At 34.0% G+C, this 18,083-nt stretch overlaps 1 protein-coding gene across 1 annotated transcript; it reads left to right on the forward strand.

The window, feature by feature from the left end:
• Positions 1-585: 585 nt before the first annotated feature.
• LOC148827902 (potassium channel subfamily K member 10-like) lies at positions 586-16,308 on the forward strand. The gene is made up of 7 exons (XM_088925393.1): positions 586-719; positions 4,730-5,052; positions 11,446-11,563; positions 12,134-12,294; positions 13,029-13,215; positions 14,465-14,607; positions 15,629-16,308. Exons 1-7 carry the CDS (start codon positions 665-667, stop codon positions 16,244-16,246), a joined length of 1,605 nt encoding a protein of 534 aa, XP_088781519.1. The 5' UTR covers positions 586-664; the 3' UTR covers positions 16,247-16,308.
• The last annotated feature ends 1,775 nt before the right edge of the window (positions 16,309-18,083 follow it).

The raw sequence follows: 18,083 nt of genomic DNA on the forward strand, positions 1-18,083 counted from the left end.
ACAAAAACAAAACGAAATTCCATTGACGTGTAAAAAAGAAAATTGCTCTTGTTTAGAATCCTGAAGGATTGGTTCTTATCTTCGATTTTTAATTTGGTGTTTTTTCTACAACACTATGAAATACTTAACCTAAACCAACACAAAAAAGTCAGGGGAATAAAAAAAAACTGCTGCTGCATTGGAGACAGCTGTGTAATGATAGGGTCTGTAGATGACTAGCTCAGAGCTGTAATGCGGCGGCCAGAGCTGTGTAGTGATGCCTTCATAGATGGTTTCCTATTGGCGTGAAGTTAAACATTGCTGCTATTCTTTCTAACGATTTTTGTTCCTGTACCTTTCTTGTTTACTGTTAAAGGAAAGAAACGACGTGGGAAATATGGTGCAGTGCACAGAAGCAGTTGTGCATGGGTGCTCTTAACGCATCCCCGGAGCAAAGAGCGCTCATTGTGATCGCTTCGCCCGAGGGTTCAGCACGCTCTTTCGACCACTGGGAGCAAGGAAACTACGAATGATGCTTTATAGCCGTTTCCCTTCTTTTCGTTTTCCGATGTGCAAAATAGAAGATCTGGTAAAAGGGCGCAGCCTCAGTAATCTTAGAAATTAATTTCTGGAAGAAACAGTGGCAAGAGATTGAATTGAATTGAATTTTAAGCGAAACATCAAGATGAAATTTCCCATTGAAAATCCAAGAAAGCAAGTGAACTGGGATCCTCAACAAGGTTGGTTCACTAATATTTTTTCACATTAACATTATTATGACATTTATTCTGAGCTGCGTGGTGTTTTCTGTTTTTTATCCATTTGTTTTTGTTTGCGTATTTGTCGTTTATTGTATTGCGGACATGAAAATGCAACTTGGACACCCTTATACACAACAGACAAAATTACAATTCAATAATTAAACCAAAAACAATTAATTTAATTCATTACATTTTGAAATTCAATTAGGATATTTTGGGTATCTAATAGTGAGCTGAGCTCTGCATGATGCCTTCCAATATCCTTTGAATGAAAATGAGGTATGTCTAACCATGATACTAGGTGGTATTTTTTTCTCTTCGTATTTTTTTTTACAATTGTCCAGTTAAACAAAGCCGCTCCTAAAACCCTTTAAAGTCCTGACTAGAAGTGGGTGTATTCCGTGGGCTCAGATGTCTGTGTGCTTCAATGGTCTCAGGGGGAATATCTGGGAGTAGACTGCCGGGGAAAGGAAGGACAAACACGGCGACACACGCGTGTGCAGATAGAGAACTGAGATGAGACCGACTAGCCGGGTAGATTTACAATTACTGTAAATTGGGTTTATTGTATTTGCATGCGTATAAAATCCTTTCCAAACACAGCTCGGGAAGGTTAATTTCGTAGTCGTGGTATCTGTTCTTGTCTATACGCATGAAACAGGTTAAATTTAATTTCGACTGTTGCTAATAAACATATAATTGCTACAATACATACAATACAATGTATACAATACAGTACATTGGTAATCGTTAAATAATTCCTAGAATCCATTTTGTGAGATAATGCAAAGCGATTTCAAATTCACAAAAAATATATCTAACATGTTAAATGTAATGATTGAGGGGTATTTCCTAGCGCACTCAAAAAAAAATAGCGCTCAGATGTAAGCTATTTTACAATTATTTTAGTGGAGTTAGAACTCATTTTCATTTTTCCATCTGTAAGCAAATGTTTTACACTTTAATAATGATTAGTAGCTTATGTTGATCGAGGAAAGCCGGGAATCGCACAAGTGCGAAGGATGACATAACTTGATCTCTTTGTAGCCTGAGCACAGGGCAGACCTGGCAGATCTGGCCAAGTACAGAACATTTTTTCACTCATACTGTAGATACAAAACAATTTGGGTGCCATATCAGCCAACTACTCACGTAATTCGTTCAGTAAAATTAACTGATTATTTTCCTTCTTATAGGTTTTTACACATTCAGTGAACAGAACTTTTGCTCGTCCTATATTTAATATTTGTAAGTGATGAATTGAAACACCCCAACATGTTCCTTATCAGTGATGCATAATAACACAGGTACTTATGAATGAGAATGGAATATGAGAACAAAACACCATTACAGGTTAGGATGTGTGTTAAAACAGTGTAGTCTTCATTGTTTCATACAGTATATATTCATTCATATAGGAAGAAACAGTTTTAAGTTTAATATCTGTCTTTAAAGAGCAACTAATATGAATTATAGGAATGAATATCAAGTCTCTCTATTTCACAATGCTTCAAAGGTGAACCACCTAAATACTGTAGATCTACTGTATATTGATATAAAGCCCATATATACAGTATAGGCTACTATAATATATACAGAATGTTAACTGAACAAATTGTTACTATCTTTTTAACAAAAAAAAAAACAGAAAATCACCTGACCTTACAGGTATATTTTTAACTCTTTGTATTCATTTGCTCAATGTTCTTAACATACACTAGGTCAAGCCTTTCCCATGTATTGTCTTTCTGATAGCATCTTGATGATAGAGCAGTCTTAGAGGATTCTAGCAGCATGTTGTGCAGCCATCAATGTTTGTATTATTCTAATATCAAAAATTGACTTTTGAGTGTCCTTTGTCTTCTAAAATATTTAAATCATAAAGTAAATGTGATATGCATTAAACATATTAGAATATACATGGATCCATGAGGAATACCATTGAAATCTGCTATGAACAACAAACTAATAACATTTGTTCAAGCAGGCCTTTGAAAGAAGAAAGGCAGCAAAAAAATAGTGGACATGAAAGAGGCTGGGAAATTTATTGAATTACCTACGAACAGTATCAAAGTGTAGGCTTGCCTTTATGTTTGCTTGTTTTTGACTTTTGCAAATAAAAGTAGGTATTGTGCAATACATAATGAGTAACAGTCTATGCTGGAGCAGCATGCATTGGCTGCAGAGGAACAAGTACACTGAAGAAGGCTGAACATATAAAACATGTTTCTTCTTTTTAAAATGAACATTTTTTTTCAAATGCTTGTATGTTGTCAGATCCTTGGTTTGCCCTTCAGATTCAATGATGCCTTGAAGTAATTACATAGCCCATTAGAAAATAAATGATTCAAAGTAACAATTCTCATTTCATTGTCTGCCCATCCATGTCAGCTGTAAAGCAGTAATTCCATCTCAGAGTAGGAGGAAAATAAGCTATTTTGTGTGTTGCTGCTGGTGTGAGTGTCTCAGTAATTCTATGGTCTCCTTCAGATGTCTTTGATTGTGAACTCATTCAGCAGTTTCTGACAATTCAATGCCCTGTCACCTGACCTTTACCTGATTCTGCTACTTTATTTTGAAGGTACAGGAATACAGCTCTAGGGTCTTATGTTGTTTAAATATGAGCAACATTCTATTACTTAAGATACAATATTTATGCTACTTATTCAAATGTACTGTATACTTTATCATCAACTTTTAAGCTATAAGTCCTAAATGCAATTTCCAATGTTTTTCTGTTTTAATTGCACCTGAGTGCTCAGTTATTTTTTGTCCTATTTACAGTATTTAATTACCTAAGAACTGTAATATCTTTTACCAAAATACTTTTATAGCGAGCTGTACTTTTAATGAAGTGTAGGGTTTGAGTAAGCAACAATAAAATATCTTAAAAGAAAAGTTAATTACACATTTAATAAAATAATTAGACTGATTATATTGCTATCATTACATATTTAAATAATTTCTAAAGTGAAAGAGAGTTTCTTTGGGGCGTGGAAGGGCTATAATGCTGTGTGCGGTTTCTGGAGAGTGATGTCACTCAGGGATACCATCAACTTTGCACTTAAATACACCATCTGTTGCTGCTTGATATTTCATTTCACTTCTCATCATAAAACTGTGTTCTGGAATGAATTAAACTTACCAAACAGTACAGGTTTGTATTGCTAATTAGGAAATAAAGTGGTTGGTTTTTATTTAAAGTTTTTTTAAACAGCAAACAGCAGTTATTTAATGATTACTTAAATATGGATGACACATAATTTGTTGTTTTTCTCTTACATCTAGGAGTGGTACAAATTTATGGTCTAGAAAAGCCCAAAAAGGCATAATACATTGTTCTCTTACTTAACTTTTCTGCTTTTAAGTTGTCTTTCTTTAAAAGGCTTTCAATACACTGGGCTTTATTTTCTTTTAGCAATTCCTTAATTTGCTGTCTTCTACAGCAGTACATACAGTAGTTTACAAAAGTATCTCAAAATCTATTTAAACGATAACTTTATACACAAAATCTTAAATTTCTTAGATCCACTGTTTGTGCACTTGCTTTTGTTCCATTGCATATGACTTTAACCTTATTAGTCACTCTTTCCATCTGTACCCATTGATTTTTGTGTCTCCTACAATTTATTAGCATTTTATTTTTTATTATTGATTGCTGCATTTCCCCTGTTTACTAAATCAGAATATGTGGATTTAAAAAATATTTCTTTAATGCTTTCCAATATTATAAATGGGACTTAAAGAAATATGGAAAAGCTCTTAACGCAAACTGTCAGAAACTAGTATAAAATGAATTGCTTTATTCAGCAATACCTAAACAATTACAAGATTTTAATATTATCATCTTTACTCAGTCACATTGTATTGACATTTTGTGTATTAACTTGTAGTATAGGATCTTAAAACATATTTTAATGTAGACTTGATGATATTTACCATTTGGAATGGTTTTATTTATTATCTATGGCTATTTATTTTTTCTGCAGCGGCAGTTCAGTCCAGCTCCTCTGCAAGTGATGTGAAGCCCAACGGTCCCTCTCCTCGTCCACGGCTGTCCATATCATCTAGGGCTACAGTAGTTGCCAGTATTGACAGTAGTACTCCCTACCTCCAGACAGTAATGAAGTGGAAAACAGTGCTGGCCATTTTTGTGGTGGTGGTGGTATACCTGGTAATTGGAGGTCTGGTGTTCAGTGCTCTGGAACAGCCCTTTGAAAGTAGCCAGAAGAATACGATTATACTGGAGAAATCAGAATTCCTCCAAAATCATAGCTGTGTCACACGTGAGCAACTGGACAAGCTTATACAGGTAAAGTAAAAGTTAACAAAGTGCTGTTGTCAATTTTAGCTGCTTAGGAGTGAATTAGTATGAATGCTGTGGTTCTCTTGATTGGTCATGTGGCAGGATGAGAATGTCCTGCTATCCATATGTCTCATCATGGCAGATGTGTCATCATGGTGCATCAGGACTCATCATGGCTTGTAGTCTGGTTCATACACAGCTGAATTGTAGGCTACATTCCTTGTGCAAGAGCAGTCTTTGTTTTCAGATTAAGTTCTTATGTTGCTTTCTTCAGGCTGTTTAACACATATTGCTATTTCTCTACTTTTAATACATAATGATCTTTCATATAGTTTTAATGTACAGTGACATACTGAACAGCAGTATAATGAAATAATGGATTCCTGTATCAATAAAAAACCACAGCTTTTCCTTGAGATCAGTTTCTCATGTAGTGAGCTTGAATCTTTGTAAGGTCTGAACGTACTGTACTACACCCTCTGACAGTATATAGTTACATATTAGTACAGGTATCATAGCTAAACAATAGAACAAAGTGTCGGGAGAAGAGGGAGACATTGGTAATGTTATAGTGTATTCCACTGTCATTTCTAAAATTGAAGCTAAATAAATGAGACTTTCTGAATATTCCATTATTTCCCTTTTTTTAAATTATGAAATGTTTAGTGATGAATGTTGGCACAGCATTTAAACTGCTACAGTACATTTTTCTGTAACATTTAATAGGAAGTCTATGAACAGTATATGGTTACTGAAACATAAATAGGTATCCTGTGTATTTTATTTAACTGAAGTTTTATTCTTTTTTTGGTGTTTCAAGGAAATAATTCCTCAATATTTGTTGTGCATTAGATCAGTCTAGGTTCTGAGTGTACATCTGGGTATCCTTTAATTCATAAATGTCTTTTGATAATTTTGAAATTATTTCCACAATTGCCAATGCCATGGATGCTTTGTAAGTGATTTAAAAAGAAACCTTGTTCTTGACCCGTCAATAAAACTTCCTTAGGTGTTCAGATTGGCTGTGCCACTAAAGCAAGAGTATCTTGAAAAACATGCTGCAATGGACAGCACAGCCTCAGTTCGTTAGAGACATGAGCAAATCTGAAACTTTCATAATCACAAGAAAAAATAGTTCACTTAAGCTTTTGGACGGTTTTTATGCTGCTGTGTGCACTCTTTCAACAAGCCTTGAAGTTCAGAAACAAGTAGTATGTTTTGTTCACATAATAACAGACTATTGGACAAGTTTCATTACCTGTCCATTTTTAAGTTTCCAGCAAATATATTCAGTGTAATGATCATTTGATATTTAACATGATTTCTAGAGTACAAAATGGAAACTTGAAACTGTACATATTGTAAATGTGAAAGAATAATATGGATTATTATTCTATTTCTGTGTAACTGAACATGAGACAGGGGCACTGCTGCTTTAAGCGGGCTGGCATTCTGTGTGTTACCATCTGCTATCAGCTTATCAGCGTGTGAAGCTAGATGGGTAACAGACTGGCAATCCAGCAACACGGTGTTATGTGAACTGAGGAATCTGCCGCACATTGAGCTGGTGTTCTGCTGCAGTATGTACTGTATGTACAGTACGATCCCAGACAGTGATGAAACAAGCTAGACTTGGTAAATAGTTATGCTGTTTTATTCCACCTTCCTAGTGAAGTATCAAGGCATGTGAATGTTGTGGTTTAGAAAATTGTGAGCTGCCACCAACCCAGGTGTGACAGTGACACAGGCTGCATGTGAGCATATGTTGTCCTGTTGAAATACTGTCACATTAGGATGAACCTACAGCAAGGGCAGGAAGGGAGGTCCTAAGGCTTGATCAGAGTAGTGCCATGCAGACCATCAATCGCTAAATGTGGAGTTCTATGTGAACAAGATACTTCTGTCCAGAGCATCACACTTGGACCTCTCCATCAATTGGTCTTTGGTATGCAACAATTATGTTTCGTTCTGCAAGTTTGTGCCTCACTTACTGATGTCCATCTGGGTAGTCAACACAAAATCTTAATTCATTACTATAGAACATTTGGTAGTCCAGCCTTCAACATACAGATGGCGTGAAGGCATTGTTCTCTTGATAAGTGGCACATAAGGACTCTTCTCTGTCCTTTTCTTTCAGATTTTAATTACTATTGGCACAGTCTCTAACAGGTTAAATGAGCTCATCATCTATGTCTAGGCAACCCTTTCACTAATCTGGTGATTAACCACGTATGCACCAGTCAGTTATTGAAGTTTATCATGATTAGGTTGAATTAATAAATTGATGAAAATGGCACCAAAAAAGTAGTATATTTATTTTAAAAAAAACAATATACTGTATATATAGTGTGGAAAATTTCTTTTGATGTTCAGTCTGTGAATATATCAATTTTTGGATCAAGATCAATTGGTATCAAGATTATTGTTTTAGAAAAAGTGGATGTGTTATGTGTGTGAATTCAATAATTATTCCTTTGTAGCAACAATTTAGAATATCACTGTATTAATTTTATCTGGACTGGACAATGCACAATAATGATTTGATATGGAAATGGAAATGAGAAAAAATGGAAAATTATATATTGGAGATTTATTCTTGGAAAACAGTGATTCTCTTTGCAGAATATTTGTTGTTTTTTATCACTTTATACAAAACAATTGTTACAGTAGATGTTTTTTATGTATTCCATAATTTTTTAAATATTTAGAACATCATACATAAAGGTTACATTTTATATCAACAACAATAACTGATTTATGTAGTGATAATTATCATTATGTAATGATAATTAATTAAAAGCTCTAATACAATTAATATAAGTTCAATGTATAATTCATGCACCAGGCTTCTTTTTGAAAATAACGTGTCAATGTGAATATTAGACAACAGGTGACAAATACTGTAACTCTACATATGAATTTGAAAGAATATAAGATTCCGAAAACACTTTATTTTCCTGAAAAGGGCTGTGTCAATAGGAGTGATGTCATCTTTTGTGGTTCATTTTATACCTAAGCTGGATGTGGTCTAGGGCTACAAAGAACCAGCTAGTGAGGCAGTATTGCAGAATGTACTTACAACCTTGGAAAACAAAGATCCCTTGTTTATTAATAAAAAAGATGTACCTTTGATTGAATAATTCTTGTTTATAGAACCTGAAGACTCAACTAAGATTTTTAAGAGGCCCCACAACACAGCTAGGCTTTGAAACACATTTTTTTGTCTCAATGAATGACACATCCACCTGATTTTTTACACCGCAAAATCAGTCTCCTGGGACAGCTTTATAAAGCAAGAGTTCTGTGTAACAGAAGAAGGATGAGTGAAAAAACTGGGCATTTTAGAGTTCAAGGAATTGTAGCATAATACTTTTCTGTTCACGGCTATTTTTTAATGAAAACTGATAATGTTTTTGTTACATTACTTTTTTGAAGAATAAACAGCAAACCACAAAGTCTAGGTGTAACAAAACCCCTTCAGTTTTCACAATAAAGCTTTCTGAATACTGAAATCAAATCTTTATTGTGATTCCAGAATGCTCATAGAGAAATCAATTATTCATTGCAGGGTTGAGTGTTAATGCTTTCCTATCAGGAAAGTGATGTGGTTGAAGTGCTAAGAGGTATACTGATACACACTGATGTGGTTCATCTGTCCTCAACAAGGCTCCTCACCCAGCAACACACTGCTATAAGGATGCATGACTGTGAGAGAACCACTAGAGAGCAAGGAGAGAATCCTCAATCTCTAAGCTCTCACCCCAGGCCTAAGAACAATGCAGCATTGGGACACACAGGCTGAACCTCCTGTAAAGCATAGGACTTCAGTAAACAAGTATTGTACAATGCTGTATGGCTATAAGTGTTCTTTCATTTCCAGGGATCACCAATTTGTAAAATGGAGATATGACTTAAAAGTAATACATTTACCTATATATCATAAGTTTCATTCTTAATAAGGGTATTTTATTTACATTTAAATCGTCTATACAACCAGAATCCAGAAATAGTTCAAATGTATGAAATTTGTTTAACTCAGAATGTCTTGTAAACATTACACAGGGTCTTTCAGTTGTGTAATATGCAATCTTACATGAGCCTTGGACACACACAGAAGGAAGGAATCCCCTAATATCCCCTAATTACTGTCTTCACACTGTAATCATGTCAGACTCGCCTATTTATTTCCTATTTATCTGGGCTTTCTAGCAATGAGTCAGTGCTACACTTAATAAAACTTATGAGTAATAAATGAGTAAATTCATGAATTATCATGAATGAATTACATTTTAAAATGTATTTTTATTATTATTCTTAGACTAATAAAAGTTACTCTGTTTAACACGAATTAGTGAAAGCAAACATTTCTCAGCTGTAAGATTTAGCAAGGATATATCAGATTGAGTGTCAAAATTTTTTTTGTCACACTCTTTTAACATTTAGCTATTGATTAATAGTGTAGATTTTTAATCAAGAGGTGTAAAGTTAAAAGTGTACAATGTACCCCATTTATAATGCTGAATACAGGGCAAGGTAGTGAATATGCTATAAAAAACTATTGCTGCTCTGGAATCGGTTTAAAGAAAAGCAATCAGGTAAATACCAGCATTCAAAATAATTTCCTACTCTGACAGGCAAAGATAACTGAAAGGAAACTAGATTCCAGTATTCAAAATGTTGCATTGAGAAAAAGCTTTGACAAAGTTTAGTAACTAAAGTACTTTTAAAACTGAAAACAGGAGGCACTTAATGGGATTTTGCAATAAGGTACCCAATTATGTTTTCAATGTTGAAACTATGGCTTCTTTGAAGAAATGTTTGAGGTCTTCAGATCAATTACTGTATGTATTTTCAACCAAAGGACCTAAATGGACTGAATCGTCTCATACCATTTTCAAAAGATATTTGCATGGTTAATGCAATTTGTTAATGGTTAATTTCAATGTTGCTTGTCAAATGTGGTAAACCCCGTGTTACAGTTTATACTGCTTGACTACGCTTTGATTTCCCTCTATTTCCTCATAATACATTAACATAATCACATAACTTTGAAACCTGAAATATACACCAGGATCTGGCAGTATCATCCACTGTTATCCACACACAGAATGTCCATCTGTTCACAGGAAATCCTGCTGCTTGATCTTAAGTTTCTTACTTGAATGGGACATTCAGCAGCATATCCTTTTGTATGCCTGCAGCTCGTAGAAAAAAACTATTTACAGAATAGATTTAAAGTAAGTAGTTTAATCATATATGTTACAAAAATCAAGTTTAATATTTCAGTAAACAAAAGTTTTTTTGTCATAATGAAGCATCACACAATACAGTTGTTACTGTTATGTGAGGAACGGGTATCTGTAAAGGCTGAAGAGGTTCAGTAATGCTTATCAATACTCATGCTATTTGGTCTGAAGATGATGTAACTTATACAATAAAATGGTATCCAAAAACACCTTAACAGACACACTCTCCTCAACAGCCAGACACGTTCATCAAGATTAGGGACAAAAAATAACCAACTTCCACATCTGTTGGTTAGACCCAACACATAATAGTATGTTATGTGTTGGGTCTAACATAATATATTCTACTTATTTAAAACAGCTTTGTGGATTTACAAAATTATCAGTATTACATAGACAAAAAGCTTTGATTTCAAAATAGCCATTGTTTAGACATTAGAAGGTTAGATGCTGTAGTACAGAGTGAGTAATAAAACAGGAGAATCTATAAATGGACTTTGAGTAGTGAAAAGAGCACCAGAGCCCTGTAAAGCCTTACAGAAGGTCAATATTGTTTTGTTTTAAATCCGCTGAAGTCCTTGTTCATTATTATAAAACATTTAGCAATGTTAGGGTTAGGATTCGGCGCTCTCACAGTCGCATCCTGGGTTTAATTCTTGGTCAGGGAATTAATTAAGAATTAATCTGCGCCTGTGGCTGGAAGGTTGCCAATTCGTATCCTGTGGCTGGTGGAAGAATCCTACTCCATTGGGCCCCTGAGCAAGGTCCTTAACCCCAGCTGCTCCAGGGGAGCTGTATAAATGGCTGACCCTGCACTCTGACCCCAAGGTTCTCTCCCTCTCTGTGTGTCTCATGGAGAGCAAGTTGGGGTATGCAAAAAGACAAATTCCTAATACAAGAAACTGTATAGGCCAATAAAGTGATCTTAAAACATATTTTATGCCAGATATGTTTACTTATTGGAATTCACTTCCCAATCCTAAGGAACATGTACACTGCCGTATTATAATCACATCATTATCTTATCAAGAGTGATTAAGATTAATAGGAATTTTTTCAAATTAACATGAGAAACAAAGATTGTTCTGTTCTGGATGTGTTAGGATTTGATTGAGTATTGGTAAACTAATTTTTTATTTTTCTTCTTTTTCAGCATGCCATTGACGCTGTCAGTGCAGGAGTTAGTCCTATTGGAGAAACATCTAACAATTCAAGCTACTGGGATCTTGGGAGTGCCTTTTTCTTTGCAGGGACAGTGATAACCACAATAGGTACTCTTAAAAAACTAAATTCTGTTGGTTACAAATTAGAGAAGCAAAGATGATGGGAAATTATGTTGTTGTTAATCCTCCCAAGCATCAATTAAAAAGTTCATTTATTTTATTGTTGATGTAAGTAGTCATATAGGTAGAACTGTGCCCAAATTAATACTACAATATGAAGCTACTGCAGTATACAAGTGGACACTTTACACTGTTAGGTCCATGGATGAGCTTGTTCAGTGCAATACATATTATAATCATCTAAAGAGAGATTTTTTCTATTGTCTATTGTCTATTCCTTATTGTGCTTCAATTTTCTTCTCTTTCTGACAGTACAGATTATCAGGAGCACACCATTTGTCTCAAGCAAAATAAGATTTTTTTCTCACAAAATAGAATCCACTTGAATTCTTTATATTTAACTAAAAACATTAATTTTATTTTTTTATTCTTATTTAATCTATATTTTTGGTATCTTATTTTCTTTAGTCAATTTAGGAGCAAATTCAGCTCTGAAGCTGAAATGCTTGTTTCTTTTCTTAATCAATTTTAATCAATTTGATTCTCTTTCTACACAAGGATATGGAAACATTGCTCCAAGTACCGAAGGAGGCAAAATATTCTGCATTTTATATGCCTTGTTTGGAATACCTCTGTTTGGGTTTCTTTTGGCTGGAATAGGAGACCAGCTTGGAACAATATTTGTGAAAAGCATAGCAAAAGTAGAAAAGGTATTAAGGGTAAGTTAAAGTTATTTTAAAGTTATGACTTTATTTTCTTGTATGTGGTAATTACATACAGCTACTGTATATACAGTACATAGATTGAATACATTTGAAATATATGAGATGTCATTAAACACATAAAGTGGCATTCTAAAAAGAAATAAATGTTTATTACCACCTCACCTGATAGTTTTAATATGCATTTTTAACCATAAAGAAGTACATTATTTTACAGTTTCTATTAAAGTCAGAATATTTGACAGAAGAAAAGTAAACCTAAAAAAGAATAAATTCCAATCAGACTGTTTAGCTTTCAGATTTATCAAGATATGTAGAGCATTTACCCTAGTAATAAAACCTCTAATAATGGTCAAAATTACATTTTTAAGAAAAAGCCTCTTGGTTGAATCTCTCAGCACATTTTCAATATTGTAAACTATGGAGGAGGACGCTAACATGGACAAGAGGTATATGTTGAAGTTTAAATAAAGGAGGAAAGCCACGGCTATAGTGTTGTGTTCTTTAGAAAACATACTGTTGAAAACTCAGCTCTGAGCATGTTCACCTGTTCCTTAGCTAACCTTTCAGCTTTGTAAAATATGTCAAGACTACATACTGTACATTTCCTTCTATTGTTCTGAAACCACAGCTTCATCCTGAGTATACGACGAAATGGAGACAAAACTGAAAATGTGGTTTGTTTTTCCTGTTACTGACCATTACTGACACTGCTTTTCCTCTGTTTTCAGCACAAGCAGATAAGTCAAACCAAAATACGAGTGATTTCCACAATCCTGTTCATCCTGGCAGGCTGCATAGTATTTGTCACTATTCCAGCTGTGATTTTCAAACACATTGAGAAATGGACAGCATTAGAGGCTATCTATTTTGTAGTAATCACCCTGACAACTGTAGGAATTGGGGATTATGTGGCAGGTAAGTAAATCATTGAATGGTTTGAGAACAGTTTTCTGTACTCTTTAAATTTTCCAACTACGTGTTAGTGTCATCTAGTTTGGATGGAATGTTACTAAATAGACTAATGTGACAGTCAATCACATCAATAAATCACAAAGACATTTATACATGCACTATAGGCTGTTAAGAAACACTTTAGAGGTGCAATAGATATATTGAAACAGCAGTAACTTATTTGAATTCACTGAGTTTAGAAACAGATACTTAAGAGTGCCTTGTAAAAGTATTCATATCCTTCTAATGATGTCCTACATTCCTTAATTAAAATTGACATAACACACTAATATTATTTTTTTAACACAATGTTTATTATAAATTTGAATACTCATTGAACATTTTAAAGGGAGAAAGAAGTTAAATTTTTGCAAACATTGTAAAGAAAAATCAATAGATCGTTTTCCATAAGTATTCTTGCTCTTTGCTTTGGCAAACCTAAACTAGTTCAGGTGCAAAAAAATAACGCTGACAAGTCACAGATTAACTGATTTGCATCTTTCTGTACAAGAACAGTGATTCTCTTTCAAAACTACTCAAAGACACAGCTTATAGAAAGACACAGATCAGGAGAAGATTATGAGCTTTTAAAGAAACAGAATGTCTCTTTGAGCTAGTGAAGTTCATCATTAAGAACTGGAAGGTGCAATATACTATCTAGACACTGCCTATCAACAGGATTAGTCTGGAAAGGAGAAAACAGGTCTGAGATGCAAATGTGAGGCCAATGACAGCTTTGAGAGAGATGGGAGAAAATGTCCACAAGTCAGTAATATCCCAGTCACACAGCTTTTAAGTTATGAGTAAAAATCTTCACTTTAACACAGATGCATATGAATCATTTATAATTAAAAAAATTTGAACATTTTGGTAAGAGGTTAAATACTTTCATAAAGCACTGAATAGCTGACATCCTATATTTTTGTATGGTACTGAAGGTAATATTCAGAGCTAAAGCTGTATGTCAAACATAATTTCTATATTTCTACTATTTCTAATAGTATAATTTCTATTCCTAATTACAGTATCTATGAATTCAAGGATCGACAAACTGAGTTGGATCAGCAGAGAGATTGTAGTAACTATAGTGAATAGTAACTAAATTGAAATTGAAACAGTTTGTGTTGCATATGGTAACGTTACATCAGTCCTGACATTACAGTTTTAGAAGTGCTTTTTACTATTTAATGTATTATTCACACCATGTTCCCAGGTGGTAACCGAACAATTCCATATAAGGACTGGTACAAGCCACTGGTTTGGTTTTGGATTCTTGTGGGTCTTGCCTACTTTGCAGCTGTGTTGAGCATGATTGGGGACTGGCTGAGAGTCATATCCAAGAAGACTAAAGAAGAGGTAGGAGTGAGCTAAGTAACAAATGCTTATGGAGTAAACTTTATCTTTACTAATAGTACTATTACACATAGTTATTACACATATTTGTCTTTACACTATGGAAATTATTAATAATTTATTAATATTATTACTTAAAACTGAGCTCCTTGCATTTTCAAAATTCTGAGAGTTAGAACCATCTAAATATACTGTACTTCTAATGCCACTTGCATATATCAAGTTAAAGTCTGCAGTCCTTATTATAGCTGTAATTGTAGCTCATTAGTGTAACACCTAACTCAGACCTGAAAAACAGGTATGTACAGTATACAGTATATATATATACAGTATATGGTTATACAAGATTGTTACAGACTTTAAAGGGCTATGGTGTCTTTTTTCAAGGGAATGCATTTGTGATGGATTATGGGAATAAATATTAATAAATCTAACATTTTTCCAATGGTAAATGAAATCTTTTCACTTATCTACACGACAGACCATCTCTTTCTGTTTTTCACTTTCTCAATGATAGGGATGAAAAATAAAAAAACTGAGACATGCAAGTAGTTTTTTTCAAAGTAATTTGAATTCCACTAAAGCAGGATCAAATAGAAAGCCTGAATCTCTAAAAAAAAACTACAGAAATGTCTGATTTCAATTTTAAATTTACAGCTTTTAAATACCTATATTTCTTGAAATTTCATACCTTACCTGTATATCATAAAAATGTAATTTAATAGGTGAAACAGAAATAAGAAGAAGAGGAAGAAAAAACAGGAAATGAGTGATAAGGTCAACAATAAGAATTGACTCCATCTCTGTCTTGGATTTTGGCTTGCTACATTACATAAACACATTACAAAAGTAGCTCAAGGACCATTATATAATATTACTGTCATATCTAAATTCTGGACATACAACATCACCATCTAGCTAAACTGGGTTGCATCTTACTGTATGTCCTTTCAGAAAATTTAGGAACATAAACTCATTTTTGATAGATCTTGATGTAAATGCTTTTGTCTTGTGTTTTTGACAGGTTGAAGAAATAAAAGCTCATGCAGCTGAGTGGAAGGCCAATGTGAGAGCTGAGTTCAGGGAAACCCGAAGACGACTGAGTGTTGAGATACACGACAAGCTTCAGAGAGCTGCAACTATTCGAAGCATGGAACGCAGGAGACTGGGCTTGGAGCAAAGAGCCCATTCCCTTGACATGCTGTCTCCAGAGAAGAGAGCCATGTTTGCAAGTTTGGACACTAACCGCTTCAAAACATCCTCGCAAGAGAGCATTGATTCCAAACTGAACAACCTGCGCCTCAAGGCAGAGCAGTACGACAAGCATGAGCAAACTTCATCAGATGACAATCTGTTCAACAGGTTTGGCTCTGTGACAAAACTGGCTAAAAGAAACAAAAACAAGGATCTGAAGAAGAACATTCCAGAAGATATTCGGAAAATCTATGACACCTTTGGTTGCAACCCGATGGATGCAGAGAAGAAAGAAGAAGAAGGGGAAAATGAGTGCAACACAAGTCTATCAAATTTACCCGAGTACCCAGAAAGCCCCAAGCTGGAAAATGGAAGTATACCTATTCAAACCAAAGAAAAAGAGAGCAAACAATTACTTGAGGAAAAGGACCAACAGACAAGCCCTTAGAGGGGATGATGCAGAAAAGGTTTTTTAACATCTCAAAATGTGCCTTATCCTTCATACGTAGACTTGGGGTTGACATTAGTCTACAGCATACTAAATAATTGTTCACTGTGCCCTAATGACTTAAGTTTAAATTGCCAAAAATGAGTTGTTTAACTTGACATCAAAGCTATGACAGATAGTAGCTGCCAAAATATTTTATTATTTAATAGCTGTCACAATAAATGTTTAGAAGAAGAAATTTAAAGAGCATAGCTATGCCAGCCATGCATCTTGGCAACATAGAGTAGCAAGACCATATGACGTGTGTTAAGACTTATGATTCCTATAAGCATGCCTGCTTTACTATCAAAATCCTGACCCTTGAATTAATCACTGTTTAATTGTGGATTTGTACAGGAAGACAGAAAAAACCTGGATAAACAATTTTACGAACAATAGATGATAATAAATATCCGAAGATTTTGAAATTATTTGAATTTGTGCTGAAAGACGACAAAGACATCTATTGGAAACTTCCATTACATTGATTAAAGCAGTATGAATTCTAGGAACTTATAACAAAACTAAAACAGAAAAAGGACAAAAAAACATTGTGCATGGTCTTTGAAACCTGACTCATTAAGTATATCCAAAAGCTATCAATCTTATGATTATGAGAATAAAATCTCAGGGCTTTTTGTCCTACTGTTGTGTTTGAATATGCTTGTCTGAAACATGCTGCATTCACACTGAAAAATTGCGTTTGGCAGATTGTGGATAGGCTTCTTTAAACGTAAAAGGGATTCCTTCCTTAAACAGTAGTATGTAAGAGATAAGCCATATATTTAAAAAAAAGTGTGTTTGTATGTTTAAAGGTATTTCAATGTGTTTTATCCTATTAAAATGAAACAGTTCTGGAAAACAAATAATCAGTGATGTTACACAGATATAGATACAATGTTCCTTGCTCAATTTGTTTTACACTTTCTTTAAAAAAATGAAAAAAGGGACTTTTTAAAAGGTGAAAAGAAGCTGTATGGCTAAGTTTGAATTGGATAGGCTATAATTTGTTTAGCTTTTGACTGTCAGACACACCAAGACATCTAATTTTAATTTGGAGATGGGTTCTTACCTGTTTCTGAGACTGATTTTAAAACACATGTGAAAACAACAATTGTGTGTTTATGCATAAAAAAGTATGGGAAGGGTATATTAATTTCATGGAGTGCACTCTTCTGTTTTCAGGTATAATTCATGCTTAATACTTCATCTCTTGTGTGATGAGTTTAACACTTGCAGAGTTTAAATAACTTAATAGATAACACAACGTGTACTTCTAGAAACAGTTTAGTCTTGCAGCCTCTAGGCGATAGGTTGATATAGCCTTGGATCAAGCCTTATAATACATAATCATTAAACAATCAATTTTTTACTTTATTTTTTAATTAATCTTCCCATTGCCACAAACGTATGTAGTTAGAGGGGAAATAAAAAGTGGTTTAGAAAGCTATGGATACTTGTCAAACATTCACATCCTTGTGACCATCTACAGTACAGTACAACAGAATTGTTAATGGATGTTTATGTGATTTTTTTTTCTTTTAATCTAGTAGTAGATATTACTATATAGTGTATTGTATCATTATCTAGATAATCTCGAACTAGTTTAGGAAAAAAGTGCTATAGGTAAATTTATAACATGCTTCTTTACTAAACTTATGGAAAAGTCATTAAAATAAATAAACCGTTAATAGGGATCCCATGTTATTTCTGTTTGGATACACACATTCTAGCTGGCTGTTAAATTTGATAAACCAAGTTATCATTAATAATTGGTTTTTACTATGTTATAAATTAT

The sequence above is a fragment of the Atractosteus spatula genome, chromosome 9, assembly GCF_055471065.1.
Source record: "Atractosteus spatula isolate fAtrSpa1 chromosome 9, fAtrSpa1.hap1, whole genome shotgun sequence".
Classification (NCBI taxonomy): domain Eukaryota; kingdom Metazoa; phylum Chordata; class Actinopteri; order Semionotiformes; family Lepisosteidae; genus Atractosteus; species Atractosteus spatula.

What these genes read in the sequence shown, in the direction of transcription:
- LOC148827902 (XM_088925393.1), top strand. Translation starts at nt 665, where the DNA reads ATGAAATTTCCCATTGAAAATCCAAGAAAGCAAGTGAACTGGGATCCT. An exon ending in GACAGTGATAACCACAATAG is followed by an intron (nt 11,564 to 12,133) that starts GTACTCTTAAAA and finishes TTTCTACACAAG; the next exon opens with GATATGGAAACATTGCTCCA. An exon ending in AAGTAGAAAAGGTATTAAGG is followed by an intron (nt 12,295 to 13,028) that starts GTAAGTTAAAGT and finishes CTCTGTTTTCAG; the next exon opens with CACAAGCAGATAAGTCAAAC.